This window comes from Pongo abelii, chromosome 13 (genome assembly GCF_028885655.2).
Source record: "Pongo abelii isolate AG06213 chromosome 13, NHGRI_mPonAbe1-v2.0_pri, whole genome shotgun sequence".
NCBI classification, from domain to species: Eukaryota; Metazoa; Chordata; class Mammalia; order Primates; family Hominidae; genus Pongo; species Pongo abelii.
Window position 1 is genome coordinate 129,563,721 of NC_071998.2, and position 22,185 is coordinate 129,585,905.

The 22,185-nt window shown below is 44.9% G+C and overlaps 1 protein-coding gene and 1 long non-coding RNA gene across 3 annotated transcripts; one reads left to right on the forward strand and one right to left on the reverse strand.

The window, feature by feature from the left end:
* The first annotated feature begins 396 nt into the window (after window positions 1-396).
* Window positions 397-3,716, forward strand: LOC100434432 (tubulin beta-8 chain). Of its 2 annotated transcripts, none has more exons than XM_054520936.2 (4): window positions 397-1,226; window positions 1,721-1,829; window positions 1,907-2,017; window positions 2,487-3,716. In XM_054520936.2, exons 1-4 carry the CDS (start codon window positions 1,071-1,073, stop codon window positions 3,542-3,544), a joined length of 1,434 nt encoding a protein of 477 aa, XP_054376911.1. In that variant the 5' UTR covers window positions 397-1,070; the 3' UTR covers window positions 3,545-3,716. The 2 variants fall into 2 exon arrangements, with proteins under 2 accessions (XP_054376911.1, XP_002834717.3); XM_002834671.6 differs by lacking the exon at window positions 397-1,226 and adding an exon at window positions 1,396-1,452.
* Window positions 3,717-17,008: 13,292 nt separating this feature from the next.
* Window positions 17,009-21,424, reverse strand: LOC112134669 (uncharacterized). Its single transcript, XR_008509517.2, has 3 exons — window positions 21,348-21,424; window positions 19,589-19,790; window positions 17,009-17,322 (listed from the first exon to the last, which is right to left on the reverse strand). It is a non-coding gene; the product is annotated as an uncharacterized LOC112134669 (long non-coding RNA).
* Window positions 21,425-22,185: the final 761 nt, after the last annotated feature.

Below are 22,185 nucleotides of genomic sequence, written 5' to 3' on the forward strand. Positions count from 1 at the left end.
AATGTCATTCAGATTTTGAGCTTGTTAGAATGCTGCTTTGCTGCCAAAAAGTGACTATAATTAATTGCAGAGGACATCAGAAGAGAGACTGACCATGTAAAAGGAAATGCCCTTGTAGATGCCGCAGCCAAGGCCCCTGCACTGAAAGGGCCAATGAAGCTTATGGACGTGCTGGTCAGCATACATAGAACTGGGCCAGAACACTCTGAAGAAGAACAAAAATGGGCCAGGGATTGCATTTCAGTCCAGGGCCCCTCGGGCTGGCTGAATGTTAGTAATAAATTACTAATGCCGAGTACCAATCACAGGAATATAACTCAGCACTTTCATGGTTCTTTTCATCCAACAGAAACAAAGAAGGGATTCTTTGTTTCTGTTAATGTCTCATTTGTTTATAGGGGTAAATCTTTTCAAGACACTAAAACAGGTGACTCAGCCCTGTGAGCTCTGTGCCTGACATGACCCAAACGGCCAGCAATTTTCTCCTTCTCCAGTTAAACCTGTCCAAAGTTGAGGAACCTATCCAGGTGAGAACTGGCAACTCTAATGTACCCCAATGCCTTTCTGCAGGAGATTCAAATATTTGCTAATGCATACTGATACCTTCACTGGTTAGATCGAGGCATTCCCCACCCCATCTGAAAAATGTTTACCAGAAGAAATAACTCCTCAGTTCGGGTAATCTAAAAGCTTGCAAAGTGGCAATGGCCCATCTTTCACAGCAGGCGTATCCCAACACCTATCCTCAGCTTTAAGAATCCAATATTACCTTCACTCTGCGTGGAGACCGCAGTCCTCTGGAAAGATGAAAGGGCTAATCCTACTCTAAAGAAGACTCTAGCTAAGTCAGAGGCCTGACTATCTCTAACACCCATAGCTTACGGAGGGTTTGAACTGCTCCAAAGTAAAACTTATAATTAAGTCCTGTTGAGTTAACATATGGAAGGCCTTTCCTAACCACAGATCTCCTAATAGATGAAAAGACGCATCCATTACAAAAATATGTCATCAATCTAGGACAGGTGCAAAGGCACTTTGTGAATACGGAAACAAGAGTCTTCCCCTCCCACATGGGAGGAAAATTCAGTTTCAGCTCAGCTAGGGATCTAGTCTTACTAAAGACGTGGGAGGAAGTTCTCCAGCTGAGCAGCTTTCCCCAACGTGGAAAGGACCAGGCAAGGACACCTGAGCTTTCCAACAGACGTTCAACGCCAAGGGATTCACAGGTGGGTGCACCTGTGTAGAAGTAAAGCTGTTGCTTATTCTGGGAGCCGAATCCGAGGCTGGGGGAGGTGGGCGCGGGGCTATTTAAGCGTTGGCGGAGGGCGGGCTGGGTCGCTGCGCGTCTTCTCCTGCTTCTCGCGCTTCTGCTGCCGCCCTAATCCCGTCTTGGCCATGAGGGAGATTGTGCTCACGCAGGCCGGGCAGTGCGGGAACCAGATCGGGGCCAAGGTTGGCAGCCGGGGCTCTGAGGGCCCAGCCCGGGCCTGCCGGGGGCTGGGGAAGATGTTGGCAGTGGCGGGGGCGGTGTCCCTGCATTGCAGCCCCTGGGCTCCCTGCTGGGGAGGGTGGAACTGGGCGGCTGGCGAGGCGGCCGGGGTGGACCCCAGGGACACGGCGGCCTAGGGATGGGGGTGCGGATGAGGGTCGGGGTGCGAGGGGGGCTGGGGCGCCTCCGTGATTCAGCCCTGGCCTGTCTGGTCCCTCCCGTCTCTGGCAGTTCTGGGAGGTGATCTCTGATGAGCACGCCATCGACTCCGCTGGCACCTACCACGGGGACAGCCACCTACAGCTGGAGCGCATCAACGTGTACTACAACGAGGCCAGCGGTGAGATCCCCGTCCTTCCCCACCGCCCTCCTGGGAACGCGGCCCTCCCCTCGCTCATGCGCTCCCGCCCCACTCAGGTGGCAGGTACGTGCCCCGCGCTGTGCTGGTGGATCTGGAGCCGGGTACTATGGACTCTGTGCGCTCGGGGCCCTTCGGGCAGGTCTTCAGGCCAGATAATTTCATCTTCGGTGAGCTGCCGGCGAGGACTGGGGTGGGCTCCTTAGCCAGGGCAGCCCAAAATCCAGGAGTGCCCCAAGGTCATCGCTGTGGGAACTGTGGAGCCAGGGCCCTTGAGTCGCTCAATCCGCCTCTCCTAAACGGGCTTCGGGAGGAAGGCCCGGGTGTCTCCTCAAGGTGAGGAGCTACTGATGTCCCTGCCGGGAGCTGAGCTGGGGCGGTGGCTACTGCCTTCCCTGAAAATGGGCAGGAGCCACCTGCAGCGAGGTCTGTTAGCCCGTCTCAGGTTTGACGCCTGTCTTAATTTCTAACAGGGGAAGCCGCTGTCCTGTAACTGGGAGAGGGGGCTTCATTTGCTCCACCTGCAGGGCGAATGGTGCTTTCACCTCACACGTGACACGGGGCCCTTTTTGCATCATGGTGGAGACCACCGATGACTGTACACCTGGCCGTCGAGTGACCGGCTGTACTGTCTTACAGGTCAGTGTGGGGCCGGAAACAACTGGGCCAAGGGACACTACACAGAAGGCGCGGAGCTGATGGAGTCAGTGATGGACGTCGTCAGAAAGGAGGCTGAGAGCTGTGACTGCCTGCAGGGTTTCCAGCTGACCCACTCCCTGGGTGGGGGGACGGGGTCTGGGATGGGCACCCTTCTGCTCAGTAAGATCCGGGAGGAGTACCCAGACAGGATCATAAACACATTCAGCATCCTGCCCTCGCCCAAGGTGTCGGACACCGTGGTGGAGCCCTACAACGCCACCCTCTCAGTCCACCAGCTCATAGAGAACGCGGATGAGACCTTCTGCATAGATAACGAAGCGCTGTATGACATATGTTCCAGGACCCTAAAGCTGCCCACACCCACCTATGGTGACCTGAACCACCTGGTGTCTGCGACCATGAGTGGGGTCACCACGTGCCTGCGCTTCCCAGGCCAGCTGAATGCCGACCTGCGGAAGCTGGCCGTGAACATGGTCCCGTTTCCCCGCCTGCACTTCTTCATGCCCGGCTTCGCCCCACTGACCAGCCGGGGCAGCCAGCAGTACCGGGCCTTGACCGTGGCTGAGCTCACCCAGCAGATGTTTGATGCTAAAAACATGATGGCGGCCTGCGACCCCCGCCATGGCCGCTACCTGACGGCGGCCGCCATTTTCAGGGGTCGCATGCCCATGAGGGAGGTGGATGAACAGATGTTCAACATTCAAGATAAGAATAGCAGCTACTTTGCTGACTGGCTCCCCAACAACGTAAAAACAGCCGTCTGTGACATCCCACCCCGGGGGCTGAAAATGTCGGCCACCTTCATTGGGAATAACACAGCCATCCAGGAACTCTTCAGGCGTGTCTCAGAGCAGTTTACAGCAATGTTCAGGCGCAAGGCCTTCCTCCACTGGTACACGGGCGAGGGCATGGATGAGATGGAATTCACTGAGGCCGAGAGCAACATGAATGACCTGGTGTCTGAATATCAGCAATATCAGGATGCCACGGCCGAGGAGGAGGAGTTTGAGGAGGATGCTGAGGAGGAGGTGGCCTAGAACGCCCCTTTCCTAGGTAAAGAGGGGAAGCAGTGTGGATTCTTTACTGTGTTCTGACAGCCATGTGTCACTACACACTTGTTCGTTTCTGTCTTCACATCTCCTCCTGCTGCATTTTAAAGCATTTTTATAGTATGCGGTTTTGACTAATAAAGTGTTCTCATAGCATCTGGTTTCACCTCTGACTTCTTTCTATGGGCCCTCCGGCTACTGCTGCCAGATGCGCACAGTTGTCCCGCAAGGCTGAAGCTGTCTGGGTTTATCACATGCCCAGGAACAAGCATTCCAGTGGCTCCAGGAGGGGGTCGGTGTGGGCTGTGGACATGGCAGGCAGGCTTCATACGAACTTGGGGATGCCCTTGGCCTTGGGCAGTGACGTGGTAGAAAACCTGTTCCTGAAGGCAAGCCTTGGCTTATCCTATGTGCCAAACTTCTAGGGGACCAGCTGGCCATGTGTCTGGAACTTTAAAAGGGGTCAGCGACCCTGGTGGACAATGTCCCCAAAGTCCCATCTCGGAGTAGGAATGTGGTCAGACAGCTGGCTCTGAACCAGCAAGGAAGGCTGGGCAAGTGGGACCCCAGCCACTCCATCACCATGACGGCCTGGGTGTGTTTGTGTGGCCTCATTCTCTTAATGAGGTGGGCATGGGATTTCTGGCAGGGACTAGGCAGGAATCAAGCTCAGTGTCTGCTAACAAGCACTGAACCCTATGTAGAAGGGGATTAGGTCCTGGGGGCCGTAGATGTGGTTGCTGGGCCTGTGACATGCACTGAACCCCATGTAGAATGGGATTAGGTCCTGGGGGTCATAGATGGTGGTTGCTGGGCCTGTGTGCTCAGGGCAGTCTCTCCAAAAGCACAGATGGGTTTTCTGAACAGGACCTGGGGAGACAGGCAGGTGCTCACAAATGCTGCTTCCCCCAACTGGCAACCAGTGAGAAAAACGCCTGAGTGGAGGTCTGACTTGCCCCAGTCTGGAGGGCTGATGCTCTCCGGAAAGGTGGCTAATGCGTACTGTCTGCTGTCTCCCTATCCCCCACTCCAAAACTTCAGGGCAAAAATAACCCAAGATTGTCAGGATGAGCCTGGTGAGGGTGGCACCTTTGGGGACAGGCCCTTCAGCCTGGCAGAGTCTCCTCCCCAGTCTTCTTGGGGAGCCTGGACTGCAAAGCCTGCTTTGGGGAAGCTGTCAAATGAGAGATGTGTGTGTGAGCTGGGTGCTGGGCAGCATGCACGGACAGGGCCCTTCTCCCTGGCTCTTGTAGAACTTGTCCACGGCCTGTGCGATGGTCTCTTGGTAATTCCCACCCCTACCCCCACCCCCATCACACAGATAAGATGAAGCCAGCATAGCCTGGGGTTGGGCAGATGTACAAGGTCTACCCCAGGTCCCCTGGGAATGCCCACCTGCCTCCAACGTGTCAGGGAAAACAGGTGAGGCCCCTTTTTGTTCTCTGAATGTTGGCAATGGTCTATTGCAGCCAAATGGGAACAGGCAGGCAGAAGAGTGTCTCATCTCGAAAGAAGTGGCTCCTGGAAGCAGCTGGGAGGTGGGAGAGGTTCCCCATACTCCCCCAACCTGTTCTAGGAGCAGGAAAAGGGACCTCTTTGACAGCCCCCCTCAGCGGCTCTCACTGTCTGAGGGTGTCCTTGCCCAACCCAGGTGCGCACGTATCTGAGATGGCCTTGCATGGACCTGGTTGGGAAGGTTCAGCTGCAGCAACCACTGGAACCTGCCCACACCTGGTGTCTCCACTCACGCGTGGGGCTAGATGTTCCTCCCTCCTGTAGTGGTACAGCCAGTGGCAGAGGGGGCAAGTCACTGCTGCAGTTCCCACCTGGGTCTGAGTGGGGGTCAGGCTTGGTGCCCATGTATTTTCCAATTACCTGGTTCCATATGGGGGCTTCATGGACAGGAGTGGTGCTTTTCCAGGCCTCTTTTCCACATGCCAGCTACAGGCCCAGGTTTCCCGAGTTTCTGGAGCCCCTCTTCCAGCCTGGCAAGCATGGCGTGTTGTAGGGGAAGGACATCAGGCCTACAGGCAGCAGAACCTGCCTGGGTATGTTCTCTACCCCTGGAGGCCCCTGGTTGTTTACCTCTTTGGGTGAGAGTCGGCTTAGGATCTCAACATTATTGTAGGACTTCAGAACCGTACAGACAGGGGCCCCAGGAAGGAACAGGGGCTGGGACTGGCAGCTAACCAGAGTGGTGGGGGTTGTAGGGCTCAGTTGGTCTTGCAGGGAATTCAGTTTGGTCTTGCAGGGAATTCAGGGAGGCTTGGATTTGCTGAAGCTCTAGACGAGCTTGGGCTTGGATATGGAAACAGCATAGAGCAGGGGCCCTTCTGCACGCTGGACTCTGAGTAGTTGCACCCTGGTGCATCCATAGGTGTTCCCCACCTGGAGCACAGCTGTGGATAGAAGCCTGGAGAGCTGTGGAGGGAAGAGGAGGAGGTGGGAGTCTCAGGGCAGCCCCAGCATCCAGGCAGGGCCTCTGCAAGTGAGATGCAGATCCAGCCTGTTGGCCACTTAGCAGCTGCTTGGTCAGCTGCAGATCACCTGACCTCTGCTCCCCAGTAAATGGGGGTTGCAGTAGCACTTACCTTCTGGGACTCCTGCAGCTTGAAGGGGCAGCACACACCACGTGCTGAGAAAGCAATGAACTACTAAAAATACAAAAGTTAGCCAGGCACGGTGGCAGGAACCTGTAATCCCAGTTACTCGGGAGGCTGAGGCAGAGGAATCGCTTGAACCAGGGTGGTGGAGGTTGCAGTGAGCCGAGATCTAGCCACTGTACTCCAGCCTGGGCGGCAGAGTAAGACTCTGTCTCAAAAAAAAAAAAAAAAAAAAGTTACATTATGTTGAGATTAAAAAAATAAATGACATGATTTGTCTACAGATCTTCATTACTATACCTCATTTACATTAAATTTATGAACAACTTATAACACACAGGGCTTTTATTATTATTATTGTGATAATTTCTTTGTCAAGATCATTTTTACCATATTGTATAAAGAGCATTGTAAGACCTGTGACTGGTCATTGACAATATATACAATATGTGTATGTTTGTACACAGGATCTAGCTCTGTCATTCTTGCTGGAGTGCAGTGGCACAATCAGAGATCACTCCAGATTCAAGCACCTAAGCTCAAGCCGTTCTCCCACCTCAGCCTCCCTGGTGGCTGGGACTACAGGCATACACCGCCACAGTCGGCTAGCTTAAAAAGAAATTGTACAGACAGGGTCTTGCTATGTTGCCCAGGCTAGTCTTGAACTCCTGGCCTCAAGTGATGCTCCAACATTGGCCTCCCTAAGTGCTGGGATTACAGGTTTGAGCCACCATGCCCTGCCTGCTCATATATTCTTCAATAATGAGATAAGAAAAACCTATCACCAGGCAGGATTTTTAGAGGTTTCCAAAAATGGTAACATATGACTTGTGATCAAGCCCTTCCACTGTTTTCTGTCTTTTATCTCTGCAATAACAGTTCTGCTATGTTTTTCCTCAACGAGCTAAGAATTAAATGTCTCAAGATCATAAATGTCTATGTTAGTAAACATTGTGATTCTGGCTGCACCCTGCATTAAGTTAAATTGTCAGAGAAATTGAGATGTATTTTAGTTATTTGGTTATTGTCTTATAATTATTCTTTTGGCATTTCTGCATTTCACAAGGTTCTTTTCATGGAAACATCTAGTGAGAAAGAATAATACTTTTCTAAAATTGTGAGCTCAGTTTCTCAGGTTGCCAACTATTGCCACTGCACTAACCAACCTTCCTTCATCTGTCACATGAAACTCTCATAATCACTTTATGTTGTTGATAACCAGTGATAGGTCTCACAGTGCCGTTTATAGAATATGATCAAAGTAGTGTTGACCAAGAAATTATCAATATAATAATAAAACAGCCCAGTATTTTATTATATAAGTTGTATATACATTTAATTTAAGCCAGACAGAGTACAAAGATCTGTAGACAAATCGTGCCATTTTAAAAAAATCTCAACAAATTTGACATTATTATGAAGATGAAGAAACAGATTTATCAAGCTCTATTTTCTTTAAATTATTTTTTATTACACTCTCTTTCTTTGCTTCAGACATCTGATCTAAACATCTGCAGTATTTGTGATCAGTCTTTTGTTTTGATACATTTAATGGTGTTATTTTCCCCATAACTACTCATGATTATGTATATGCTTAGGGACTTACACAATTTTGAAGGTTAAGCAAGCACAGTGAGAATGAACTTGATTTGCATTGTCTGTCTCTGAGAGTGCTCAGGGACTTCACCCTCAGCCTAAGGACAATCTGGTTGCCACATCTCCTGGTGAGAGCTGAGATGTACATCGTGATTTATATTTTTGATGTATCATATGGGACTCAGTTTTCTTTTATACTCTTACCAACCCATATGACCTCTAAGGATTTTTATTTTATTCTTTTTTCTTCACATCTGTACAATGTTATTGTAAATCCTATGATACTTCTAAAATGAATGTGTCAGATTTACTGAAAGAAAATATAAGGAACACAGTGAAGTTTAAAATTGGGATGAGCAATGAATAACATTTTAGTATAGCTAAGCAATATTTGCATATTTGTGTGTAATGTGTTTAAGCAAGTATTGGAAGGTATTTATACAAATAATAACATTACCTACCCAAAATTCAAATTGAGTCGTGTCTTATAATTTTTTAATTTTTAATTTTTGTGGGTACATAGGTGTATATATTTATAACATAAACAAGATGTTTTGATACAGACATACAAAATTAAATAATCACATCACAAAGAATGGGACATCCATCCCCTCAAGCATTTATTTTTTGAGTTGTGAACAATCTAATTACACCCTTTAAGTTATTTTAAAATGTACAATTACGTTATTATTGACCATTGTCACCCTATTGTGCTATCATAGCAACTCTCATTCATTCTAATTATTTTTTGTACCCATGAACAATGACCACCTCACCCTAGCTCCCCACTATCCTTCCCAGCCTCTGGTAATCATCCTTCTCTCTATGTTCATGAGTTCAAGTGGGTTGATTTTGAGATCCCACAAATAAGTGAGAACATGTGATGTTTGTCTTTCTGTGCCTGGCTATTTCACTTGACACAATGATTTCCAGTTCCATCCATGGTCTTGCAGATGACTGGTTCTCATTGTTTTTTAGGGCTGAATAGTACTCCATTGTGTATATGTACCACATTTTTTAATCCATTCTTGATGGACACTCAGGTTGCTTCCAAATCTTAGCTATTGTAAATAGTGCTGCAACAAACACAGGAGTACAGATATCTCAACATACTGATTTCCTTTCTTTTGGGTACATACCCAACAGTAGGATTGTTGGATAATGTGGTAGCTCAATTTTTAGTTTCTTGAGGAACCTCCAAACTGTTCTTTATAGTGGTTGTACTAATTTACATTCCCACCAACAGTAAATGAGGGTTCCCTTTTCTCCAAATTCTTGCTAGCATTTGTTATTTCCTGTATTTTGAATATAAGCCATTTTAATTCCAGTGAGATGATATCGCACTGCAGTTTCAACTTGCATTTCTCTATCAATGATGTTGAGCGCCTTTTCATATGCCTGTTTGCCATGTGTATGTCTTCTTTTGCAAAATATATATTCAAATCTTTTTGGCCATTTTTGACCAGGTTATTAGATTTTTTCTTGTAGAGTTGTTTGAGCTTCTTATATATTGCAGTTATTAATCCTTTGTCAGATGGATAGTTTGCAATTATTTTTTTCCCATTCTGTGGATTATCTCTTCACTTTCTTGGTGTGTTATATTTTATTTTTCACTTATTATTTTTATTTTTTCATAAGTTATCGGGGTACAGATGGTGTTTGGTTACATGAGTAACTTCCTTAGCGGTGAGTTGTGAGATTATGGTGTACCCATTACCCAAGCTGTATACACTGCACCATATTCATAGTCTTTTATTGCTCGCCTCCCTCCCACTCTTCCTCCCAAGTCCCCAAAGTCCATTGCATCATTCTTATGCCTTTGTGTCCTCAGAGCTTAGCTCCTACATATCAGTGAGAACATATGATGTTGAGTTTTCCATTCCTGGGTTACATCACTTAGAACAATAGTCTCCAATCTCATCCAGATCACAGCAAATGCTGTTAATTCATTCCTTTCTATGGCTACATAGTATTCCATTATATACATACATATATATATATATATATATATATATATATATATATATATATGTATCTCACAGTTTCTTTATCCACTTGTTGACTGATGGGCACTTGGGTTGGTTCCACGATTTTGCAATTGTGAATTGTGCTGCTATAAACATGCATGTGCAAGTATCTTTTTTGAATAATGATTTATTTTCCTTTGAGTAGATACCTAGTAGTGGGATTGCTGGATCAAATGGTAGTTCTACTTTTAGTTATTTAAGGAATCTCCATATTATTTTTCACAGTGGCATACTAGTTTACATTCCCACCAGCAGTGTAGAAGTTTTCCCTGTTTACTGCATCCACGGCAACATCTACTGTTTTTTTATTTTTGGGTTGCAGGAGGTAAGGTGGTATTGCATTGTGGTTTTCATTTGCATTTCCCTGATCATTAGTGATATTGAGCATTTTTATTTATGCTTGTTGGCCATTTGCATATCTTCTTTTGAGAACTGTCCATTCATGTCCTTAGTCCATTTTTTTGATGGGGTTGTTTGTTTCTTTCATTCTGATTTGTTCGAGTTTGTTGTGGATTCTGGTTATTAGTCCTCTGTCAGATGTATAGATTATGAAGATTTTCTCCCACTCTGTGGGTTTTCTATTTACTCTGCTGACTGTTCCCTTTGCCATGCAAAAGCTCTTTAGTTTAATTAAGTCCCAGCTATTTATCTTTGTTTTTATTGCATTTGCATTTGGGTTCTTGGTCATGAAATCCTTGCCTATGCCAATGTCTAGAAGGGTTTATCCAGTGTTATCGTCTAGAATTTTTATAGTTCAGGAATTAGGTTTAAGTTCTTAATCCATCTTGAGTGGATTTTTGTATAAGGTGAGAGATGAGAATCCAATTTTATTCTCCTACATGTGGCTCACCAGTTATCCCAACATCATGTGTTGAAAAGGGTGTCCTTTCCCCACTTTATGTTTTTGTTTACTTTGTCGAAGATCAGTTGGCTGTAAGTATTTGGGTTAATTTCTGTGTTCTCTCTTCTGTTCCGTTGTTCTATGTGCCTATTTTTAAACCAGTACCATGCTGTTTTGTTATCTATGGCCTTATTGTACAATTTGAAATCAAGTAGCGTGATGCCTCCAGGTTTGTTCTTTTTGCTTAGCCTTGGTTTTGCTACATGGCTCTCTTTTGGTTCCATATTAATTTTAGAATTGTTTTTGTAATCCTGTGAAGAATGATGGTGGTATTCAGATGGGGATTGCATTGAATTTGTAGATTGCCTTTAACAGAATGGTAATTTTCACAATATTGGTTCTACCCATCCATGAGCATGGGGGTGTGTTTCCATTTGTTTGTGTCATCTATGATTTCTTTTCTTTCTTGTTTTTTTTTTTTTTCCAGAGGGAGTTTTGCTTTTGTCGCCGAGGGGGGAGTGCAATGGTGTGATCTCGGCTCACTACAACTTCTGCCTCCCGGGTTCAAGCGATTCTCTTGCCTCAGCTTCCCGAGTAGCTGGGATTATAGGCATGTACCACCATGCTTGGCTCCATCTATGATTTCTTTCAGCAGTGTTTTGTAATTTTCATTGTAGATGTCTTTTGATTCCTTTGCTAGGTATATTCCTAAGTTTTGTTTTGTTTTTTGTTTTTTGCAGCGATTGTAAAAGGGGTTGAGTTCTTGATGTGATTCTCTGCTTGGTAGCTGTTGATGTATAGAAGAGCTACTGATTTGTGTACATTAATCTTGTATCTGGAAACTTTGCTGAATTCTTTTATCAGTTCTAGGAGCTTTCTGGAGGAGTCAGTAGGGTCTTCAAGGTGAAAGATCATATTGTCAGCAACCAGTGACAGTTTGATTTCCTCTTTACCGATTTGAATTTCCTCTATTTCCTTCTTTTGTCTGATTGCTCTGGCTAGGACTTCCAGTACTATGTTGAAGAGGAGTGGTGAGAGTGGGCTCCTCATCTTGTTCCAGTTCTCAAAGGGAATGATTTCACCTTTTCCCCATTCAGTATTATGTTGGCTGTGGGTTTGTCATAGATGGCTTTTATTACATTAAGGTATGTCCCTTGTATGCCTATTTTGCTGAGAGCTTTAATCATAAAGCAATGCTAGATTTTGTCGAATGCTTTTTCTGCATCTGTTGATATAATCATGTGAGTTTTTTTTAATTCTGCTTATTTGGTGTATCACATTTACTGACTTGCATATGTTAAACCATTCCTGTATCACTGGTATGAAGCCCACTTGATCATGGTGGATTATCTTTTTGATATGTTGTTGGATTCAGTTAGATAGTATTTTGTTAAGGATTTTGGCATCTGCATTCATCAAGGATATTGGTCTGTAGTTTTCTTTTTTGGTTATGTCCTTTCATGGTTTTGGTATTAGGGTGATGCTGGCTTCATAGAATGAATCAGGGAGGGTTTCTTCTTTCTCTGTCTTGTGGAATAGTGTGAAAGGATTGGTATCATTTCTTCTTTGAATGAAAGAAGACATTCTTTGAATGTCTGGTAGAATTCTGCTGTGAATCTGTCTGGTCCTCGGCTTTTTTTGTTGGTAATTTTAAAGTTACCATTTCAATCTTGCTGCTTGCTTTATTGGTCTGCTTGGGGTATCTAATCCTTCCTGATTTAAGCTAGGAGGGTTGTATTTTTCCAGGAATTTATCCAACTCTTCAAGGTTTTCTAGTTTATGTGCCAAAAGGTATTCATAGTGCCCTTGAATAATCTTTAATATTTCAGTGGTGTCAGTTGTAATATCCCCTGTTTCATTTCTTAGTGAGGTTATTTGGATTTTCTCTCTTCTTTTCTTGGTTAATCTTGCTAATGGTCTATCAATTTTATTTATCTTTTGAAATAACCAACTTTTTGTTTTATTTATGTTTTGTATTTTTTTGTTGTTGTTGTGTCAATTTCATTTAGTTCTGCTCTGATCTTGGTTATTTCCTTTGTTTGCTGGGATTGGGTTTGGCTTGTTCCTGCTTCTCTAGTTCCCTGAGATGTGAACTTAGATTGTCTTTTTGTGCTCTTTCAGACTTTTTGACGTAGGTATTTAGGGTTATAAACTTTCCTCTTAGCACTGCTTTGCTGTATCCCAGAGGTCATGATAGGTTGTGTCATCCAGTTTGAAGAAATTTTTTACATTTCCATCTTGATTTTGTTTTTCACCCAGTGCTCATTCAGGAGCAGGTTATTTAATTTCCATGTATTTGCATGGTTTTGAAGATTCCTTTTGGAGTTGATTTTCAGTTTTATTCCACTGTGATCTGAGAGACTTAAATTTATTGAGACTCGTTTTATGGCCTATCATATGGTCTATCTTGGAGAAAATTCCATGTGCTGTTGAATAGAATGTGTATTCTGTGGTTGTTGGATGAAATGTTCTGTATATATCTGTTAAGTCCATTTGTTCCAAAGTATAGTTTAAATCCATTGTTTCTTTGTTGACTTTCTGTCTTGATGACCTGTCTAGTGCTGTCAGTGGAGTATTGAAGTCCCCCACTATTATTGTGTTGCTGTCTATCTCATTTCTTATGTCTACTAGTAATTGTTTCATAAATTTGGGAGCTCCAGTGTTAGGTTCATGTATGTTTAGGATTGTCATATTTTTCTGTTGGATGAGACCTTTAACATTATATACGGTCTCTCTTTGTCTCTTTTAGCTACTGTTGCTTTAAAGTTTGTTTTGTCTCATATGAGAATAGCTACTGCTGCTCGCTTTTGGTGTCCATTTGCATGAAATGCCTTTTTCTACCACTTTCCTTAAGTTTATGTAAGTCGTTATGTGTTAGGTGAGTCTCCTGAAGGCAGCAGATAGTTGGTGAGTTCTTATCCATTCTGTGGTTCTGTATCTTGTAAGTGGAGCATTTAAGCTATTTACGATCAACATTAGTATTAAAAAGTGAGGTACCATTGCTTTCATCATGCTCTTTGTTGCCTCTGTACTTTGTTTTTGTTTTTTGTTTTTGCTTTTTAACTTGTATTTTTGTTTTATAGGTCTTGTGTGATTTATGCTTTAATGAAGTTCTGTTTTGATGTGTTTCCAGGATTTGTTTCATGATTTAGAGCTCCTTTTAGCAGTTCTTACAGTGCTGGTTTGGTAATGGCAAATTCTGTCAGCATTTGTTTGTCTGAAAATGACTGTATCTTTCCTTCATATATGATGTTTAGTTTTGCTGGATACAAAATTCTTGGCTGATAATTGTTCTGAGGAGGCTGAAGAAAGGGCCCCAATCCCATCTAGCTTGTAATGTTTCTGCTGCAAAATCTGCTGTTAGTTTGATAGGTTTTCCTTTATAGGTTACCTAGTGCTTCTGTCTCACAGCTCTTAAGATTCTTTCCTTTGTCTTCACTGTGGATAACCTAATGACAATGTGCCTAGGCTAAGATATTTTTGTGATGAATTTCCCAGGTGTTATTTGTGCTTGTGGTATTTGGATGTCTAGGTCTCTCACAAGGCCACGGAAGTTTTCCTTGATTATTCCCCCAAATATGTTTTCCTGGCTTTTAGAATTCACTTCTTCCTCAGGTACACCAATTAGTCTTAGGTTTCATCATTTAACAGAATGCCAGACTCCTTGGAGTCTTTGTTCATGTTTTCTTATTCTTTTTTCTTTGTGTTTATTGGATTGGGTTAAATCAAAGACCTTGTCTTCAAATTCTGAATTTCTTTCTTCTACTTGTTCAGCTCTATTGCTGAGAGTTTCCAGAGCATTTCACATTTCTAAAAGTGCATCCAAAGTTTCCTGATTTTTTATTGTTTTTTTTTTTTTAAATTTAAGCTATCTATTTCCTTGAATATTTCTCCTTTCACTTATTGTATCATTTTTTGGATTTTATTGCATTGGGCTTCACCTTTCTCTGGCCCCTCCCTGATTGGCTTAGTAACTAACCTGAAGTCTTTTTCAGATAAATCAGTGATTTCTTCTTTGTTTGGATCCATTGGTGATGAACTGGTGTGATTTTATGGGGGGTGTTGAAGAGTCTTGTTTTGTCAGATTACCAGGGTTGGTTTTCTGGTTCCTTCTCATTTTGGTAGACTCTGTCAGAGGAAAGGTCTAGGGCTGAAGACTGTTGTTCAGACTCTTTTGTCCCACGGGGTGTTCCCTTGATGTAGTACTCTCCCCCTTTTCCTATGGGCATGGCTTCCTGTGAGCTGAAGTGCATTCACTGTTGTCTATTTTCTGGGTCTAGCCACCCAGCAGGTCTACCTGGCTTTAGGCTGGTACTAGGGGTTGTCTGCATAGAGCCCTTTGATGTGAACCATCTATGGGTCTCTCAGCCATGGATACCAGCGCCTGTTCCAGTGGAGGTGGTGAAGGGTGCAACAGACTTTGTGAGGGTCCTTAGCTTTGGTGGTTTAATGCTCTATATTTGTGCTGGTTGGCCTCCTGCCAAGAGGTGGTGCTTTCCAGGAAGCATCAGCTGTAGTAGTGTGGAGGGACTGGCAGTGGGCAGGGCCCTAGGACTCCCAAGATTATATGTCCTTTGTCTTCCACTACCAACTTAAACATTTGTGACAATTTCAATATCCGAAACTTATGTGTAATTGAATTTACTCTGGTAGCTTAAGTTCTGGTAGCTTATTTTCTTATATGCTTCAATCTTTATAATTTAGTTCTCACATGAGGGAGATCTAATATTGGAAATACTTTCAATCTGTATGTTTATGTATTTATTCTCGTTGTCCTGGCACAAGGTTATCAATGTTGCTATGTGACCAGCCATTGGCTTTTCACATTTACAACTCCTCTGAATTTTTTCTTGCCTCATTTCTGGTGCTGGGAAATTCCGATATTTTCTCCTCATCTCCATTGTACATTTTAGGGATTCTTGAAACTTTTGATGTACAAACATCCACACTTTCCACATAAGTAAAATATTTTATTTAGGTATTTTCTAGCAGACACTGAGTTCTCATGAGAAATCCTCAGTCTCTTTATTTGGAACACTCCCTCCCCAATACTCCATATGGAGTAGTTATGTGTAGAATGTGATTACTTCATTAATATGTCAAAGTATGGATACATTTTGAACATATTTCTGAAGCTGTAATCCCTTTCTTGATGAATAGTACCTGCACATGAGCAGAATTGATGTTTTCTCTGGAGCAGTAAGTTAGCACTGGTAGAATCTGTTCTGTAATCCCAGGTCCTTGGGCTCCAGTGTCAATGCTTCCTCCTTAGATCCTCCCTGACCCTGTAAATTTACCTCAGTCTCTATTTCTTAATCCAACAGCTATTTAAATTGATCTTCAATTACTTTGTATGTGGCCAGATATTATTTATGAGTTATATTCTAATTCATATTTTTCTGATGTAATTTCAGAGAGCCTAGAAAATATCACCTAGTGACTATCTACTTCCATGAAGTCAGCGACACATTTTTAGGTCTTAAACTTCAGTATTTAAAATATTTGTCTCTGGAATTTGAAAATAATATGTATGCCTTGTTTACTGGATAAAAAGGCTAATCACTTGTTCATCTGATTAGTAATCAAAGTTTCTAAAATTTATTTAGTACTTGATGTTACTTTATGTTTTATATAAATCTGTATTTCTATGACAGTTTTAGTGTCACCTAATATTATTTTCAATTTTGTAATTTTTATTTATATGAATCTTTGTATTATATATTTTAATGTCATTGGTATTAAAACTACATGTGCAAATAGCTTGAAATAGCACCTAACACATCATGGATTCTATGTAAATATTCACCACTCTATTTCATCACATTTTAACCAATTCATACCATTCTTCATTTGTTAACATTTTGTTTGTCCTCATTCAAATTTGTGTTGGTGTCCTGTCTACATATTAATAAAAGTGAGGAGGTAGACCCAGACTTACATCTTGATTAAATACTAAAACAAATGGCACATTTTCCTAGTTCTATTTATATACATTACATTTGTCTCACACTGTAAATATGAGTATTCAGTTAAGTACAGCAAAATAGTAATAATAATAATCTTAACCTTCCTACAACAGATGTTGGGATATTCACGGATTGTCCACAACTTCCTTCTCCCAACATTATTTTTATTCTTACGTCTCAACTGCCATGAAAACCTAGAAGCATGAAATACTACAAATTAGAAACAAATTCCCTGCTATACACAAATTGTAAAAGTAAACCAAGAAGAACGAGAATATATGCGTACTCATACAGCAAGTAAATAGATTAGACTAATGAAAACTCTTCATCAGTCTATCCCAGGCTCACATAGCTTCACTAGTGAATTCTATGAAACACTTAATGAATAACCAATCCTTCACAAACACTTGCAAAGCAGAGAAGCAGGAAAACATCAATTCATTTTTGAGGCCAGTATTACCCAGATAACAAATCAGATAAAAGCATCACAAGAAAATAAATGTGCAGACTATTATCCCTCATGAATGAAGACAGAAATCTCCAAAAACTCTAGCAAACTGGATGAAACAACACATAAAAATGTTAGACAAGCCCGGCATGGCGGTGCACACCTGTAGTCTCAGCTACTTAGGAGGCTGAGGTGGCAGGATCACTTGAGCCCAGGAGTTTGAGGTTACAGTGAGCTGGGACTGTGCCACTCCACCCCAACCTGGGTGACAGAGTGAGGCCTCATCTCTAATAAAAATTAAAGAAAATTAGAAAAAAAGTTAGACAATATAACCAAGCGGAATTATCTTATCAATACAAATTTAAAAATCAATCAGTGTAATACACCATATTAATAGAATAAAGGAAAAGACTATGATGATTTCAATGGATGTCTGACAATGTCTGACACTCATTCCTGACAAATCTTCCTGAAATCTAGCAATAGAAATAACTTCCCGAACCTCCTAAAGGACATCCATGAAAATTGAATAAATTCCACCAAGGTATATTGAAAGGCATATTGATACTTCCAACTCTATGGTTTTAAAAATTAATAATGAAATGAGAACTAATAACAGTAATCTATCCATCTGGAAAACATTAAATACCTTTCTAACAATATTTCTTTTGTATGTGATGAAGGTAAAAATCCAGATTTAATAAGAGGAGTGCTTTTGAGAGGACTGAAATTTGGTGTTCCTAATTCTTCTGACTTATTAGCAACTAGAATCTAATTATCAATAATGCCAAGAAGACAGGAGTACTCTCCAAAGACATTAAAATGTATAACATGAAGATTTATAGTTAGGCATAACATGTAACACAAAGATTCATTGCTTGGCGTAACAGCATTTCATATTTGAATCATTTAATGATATTGTCATCATTGCGTATTCTCCTGGAAATAACACACAATACAGACTTCAAAAAATCAGAGCTTTTGCTGGGGATATATGCTCCTTCCAAAGGCGATTGATTGTGTGCAATATTCTGAGAATTAATTCCTCCAAAGGTAAAGTGTGGCTATCTGGGCTTCTGGGAATATTCCGAAAATCCACATATTCTAAGAATATTTTCCACTACAAACCACCATAAATGCTGGACAACAGAATATGTGCTCAACTGCGCAAATTATACTTTGGGGCTTTTGTACAGTTTTTGCACAGAAATATTTAAGTGAATTAAATTAATTGAAATGTTTTCCAGGTGGATATTGAGGGAGAAACAGAAAAATCCAAGATAATCCCCTGTGGAAGAAAATTCTCCAACCCAAAACTCAACTGAACTCAAAGCGCTGAAGAGTGCATCAATTAAGACCTGTCAAATATAATCACATGATCTAATAGTTTTAAATATGCAAAATAAAGAGCACCAAAGTCAATGTCATTCAGAAATAGCAACAACAAAACCAGAGCACCCTGATGCAATTAGGCCTCAAGGAATTCCAAAGTAGTGTATTAGGTATAGAAAATATATATGTAATTAGAAATGTTTACAGAAATTAGAGAGATGTGTTTTTAAAAAAGATTTGGCCTCTAAAACAGTTAACAATTCCAGTAAAGAAGAAAACAGAAATTCAATGTTTGATATACATACATAAAAATAAATTTTAGGAAAATGAAAGATCTGTGTGACGACAGAATCCAAATTATATAAAATGTAGAAATCTCAATATTTGTTTTTACACATTTTAAGGAAAAAACAACCCTGAAAGCATAAAATGCAGAAAATTATGTTAATAAGTCTTGAGTTTTCAAGTCCCTCTCACTGACTTTGGCACTTAGAGAACAGCCAGCACAGGCTCAGGATCCCCTAACGGGCATTTCTGCCAAGGAGACCATCCTCATGAAAATGGAGCAGAAAGCTATGTGCACAAGATGGATGGATGCTCCTCTCCCAGAGACCAGAAGGTGCAGGTGTAGAAGGAGTGGGCCAGGGAGGGGCTGTGAGCACCAACCCAGGAGGGGTGGCTAGACCTCCATTGGACCCTCCTGTCTGCAGGGGCCTCAGAGGGTTCCAGCAGAGGCGAGTCGTAGGTTCCCTGTCCCATGGCTGGCCCCTGAGACTTGCTTCACCTGCCAGCTCTTTCCACAAAGACATCAAGATGGCAAACCCAACCCAGCCCCCTCACAGAGAAAGGGGATTAATGTCAGGGCCCACGCCCATCCTGGCCTTTTCAGTAACTGTTTAAGTAGTGAATAGGTTAGGCCAGAATGTGCTGCTGTGGCCCCTGGGATCACATCCCTGGAGGGAATTTGCCTGGGGTTGTGAACTGAAGGGTGAGGCTGGATAGCCCACTTGGGGTTCAGTTAGCTGAGACTTAGTTTTCAGCTCAGTTCCCTCTGCCACTCCTGGGGGACTTGGGCTTGTCTAGAACAGGCATTGAGGATGGCATACAGCAGAGATGCTGAGCTGTCAGGTGGGTGCCAAAGGGTGAGCATGAGGCATCCAGAGGGTTGGAGCCATCAGAAGGCCCTCAGGTCAGCTCAGAGCCAGCCCAACCTCTGTACCTGGAGCTGCAGGGTGGGCGCTGTGTAGTGGGCTGGTCAGAGTGGACTTAGAAGCCAGTCAGGGAGGGGCTTTCATTGCCCATTTTCCTGCGGTGTAAATCAAGTCCCCAAGGCCACAAGCCAGGTGGGGCAGAAACACTGGGCTGAGGCATCGCCTTCTCTCCTCTTGGCTCACATAGGCCCCTGACTTTCCTGGGCTTGCCTGAAAGTGAGAGAAGATCCCTCTTCTTGTGAGGGTGGACACAGAAGTCACCAGTCACGTGTGGTGAAGGGGGCTCAGGCACCCCCAGAGTCTTTGCAGGGCAGCACCCACTACTTGCTGGCTGGACCGGGAGGCCAGGCTGGGACATTGTGGGAACTGAGGTCGCCAGTCCCCGCTATACCTCGAATCTATCCCCACCCTGCAACATTGGGCCAGCTCAGGCTCTGCCACCAGCTCCCCACATCGTCGTCCCTCAGAGCCCTAGGGTTGGTTCCCCCTACCTAGTGTCTCTGGCGCCTGCTCCTCACTCTCAGGCCTGACAAGCACCCAACCCCCACACCTGTGTCTTCCTGAAGGCGTGGGTGTTGGGACCCCTGGCACAGAACTCACAGCTTAGCTACATGTGTGTCCCAGACTTGCTTAATCAATGGAGCAGTGAACCCGCAGCTTCTGGGGTGCAGTCTCCTGCATTTCATGGGTCAGGCAGACAGGCTGCTTCCCCTTCACCCTCAGGTGTGCGCACACACAGTCATCTCCACCTGCAATCCAGTCCCAGCTGAAGCCGCACGCTGTGCAACAGAGGCCTGTGCACGACCTCGCTGTGCACACAGCAGGGGCTGCCTTCCGTCCCTCCCTCTCCCCTAAGGCCCCTGCCTCCCAGCCCCACGACCCACAGGAGGAGCCAGTCCCCTAGCTCAGGGAGCCAGGGTGGGTGCGGCCTGGGGACTGGGCGTGGCAAGCTGGCCTATAGGGTCGTCCCTAGCACCTGCCAGAGCGCGTACGAGGGAGCCGAGGCTGCAGCGCCAGGTGGGCAGCGAGCTCCCCGGAGACCCACGCAGCGGGTCAGGCGCCAGCGGCCTCCAGGTCTGGGCGCGGGCCGGGCCACCACGGCGCGGCTTCCCGCTCTGGAGAGTTTATGGCTTCTGTCCTGGGACGGCTCCGCAGCCGCCAGGGAGGGACTGGAGGGACCGCGGCGGGGACAGGCTGCTGCGCCAGACGGCCCTGGACCGCCGCTTCCGCCCCTAAGCCGCCCTCCCAGCCCAGGTGACCCGTCGCCCTACCCGGGGAGCATCGCCCTCCTCCGCCGGAGCCCGAGCCCGGCGTGGGGGTTGCAGGCCGGCGCCACAGCCTGAGGACACCGCGACCTCTGCCCCGGGGAGCGCGCCGAATGCCAGGTGGGGCTGCTGTTGCGGGCCGTGGAGCCGCAGCCCCGCTGGAGGGCAGGGTCCGGCTGGGCGTCGGGGTCCTGGCAGAGACCGCGGCGAGGGCAGGAGCAGGTGCACCGGCCGCTGCACAGGCGCCGCCAGGCTCCCGGACATCGCGGGCGCGCCCCCTGGTGGCGGCCGGCTCCGGAGCCGCGGGAGGGCGGTGCCCAGTTCCCAGCCAGGCGGCAGCGCGAAGCTCCTTCCCCGCGTGGGGGAGTGGGCGTGGCCCAGCAGCCCGAGTGCCTCGCTAGTGAAAAAGCTGGGGTTGGAGCTGCCACGGAGGGAGGTGTGGGGGCCTAGGGGGCTCTGCCTGGACCTTCTGGGTGTCCTCCTGCGACCTCAGGTTCCTCACCTGTCCCAGAGGACTGATGGGCTGCTATGGCAGGGTTGTTCGGAGGATTAAACCAGATAGTCCCAGTAAAGCCCCATTAGCTCCCCTGGCCTCTGGATTTTTTTTTTAATATTATTTTTCTGGCTTTCTTAGGAAACTTTGCGGAATGTGTCCAGGTGTTGAAGCGGGAAGGCTGGACCCCCTCCCTTGGCGTCGCTGTTCCTTCCAGACGCCCCCTCTTCTTAGGCTCTTTTGAAGCGTACACCTGGCAACATGTGCTCTACCCAAGAGGGCTTCACAGATCTTCCTATGGGTCTAAAACCGGAACGCTTTGTTCCTTGACCCCTGCCCTCATGTCACCCCAAACCCAAGACTTTTGGTGGAGCGGGCTTCAGACTCGAGTGTCAGTTTAATGCTTGTTCCCTAAGGTCTGCCCAGCGCTCTTATGACGGGGTTAGGGTTAGGGGTTAGGATTAGTGTTAGGGTTAGGGTCAGGGTCACGGTTAGGGTTAGGGTCAGGGTCAGGGGTTAGGGTCAGGGGTCAGGGGTTAGAGTTAGGGTTAGGGGTTAGGGTTTGGGGTTAGGAGTTAGGGTTAGGAGTTAAGGTTAGGGGTTAGGGTTGGGGTTAGGGTTAGGGTTAGAATAGGGTCAGGGTCGGGGTTGGGGTTGGTGTCGGGTTCGGGGTCAGGGGTCGGGGTTAGGTTTAGGGTTAGGGTTGGGTTAGGGTTAGGGTTAGGGTAATGTAAATAATTTCACATTATTACTACTAATAAATTATTATTTATATTACACTATTACATAATGTAAAGGCTATTAAAACATGTTTGTCTTCAAAGAATGGCCTTGGTTTCTGTTTGCA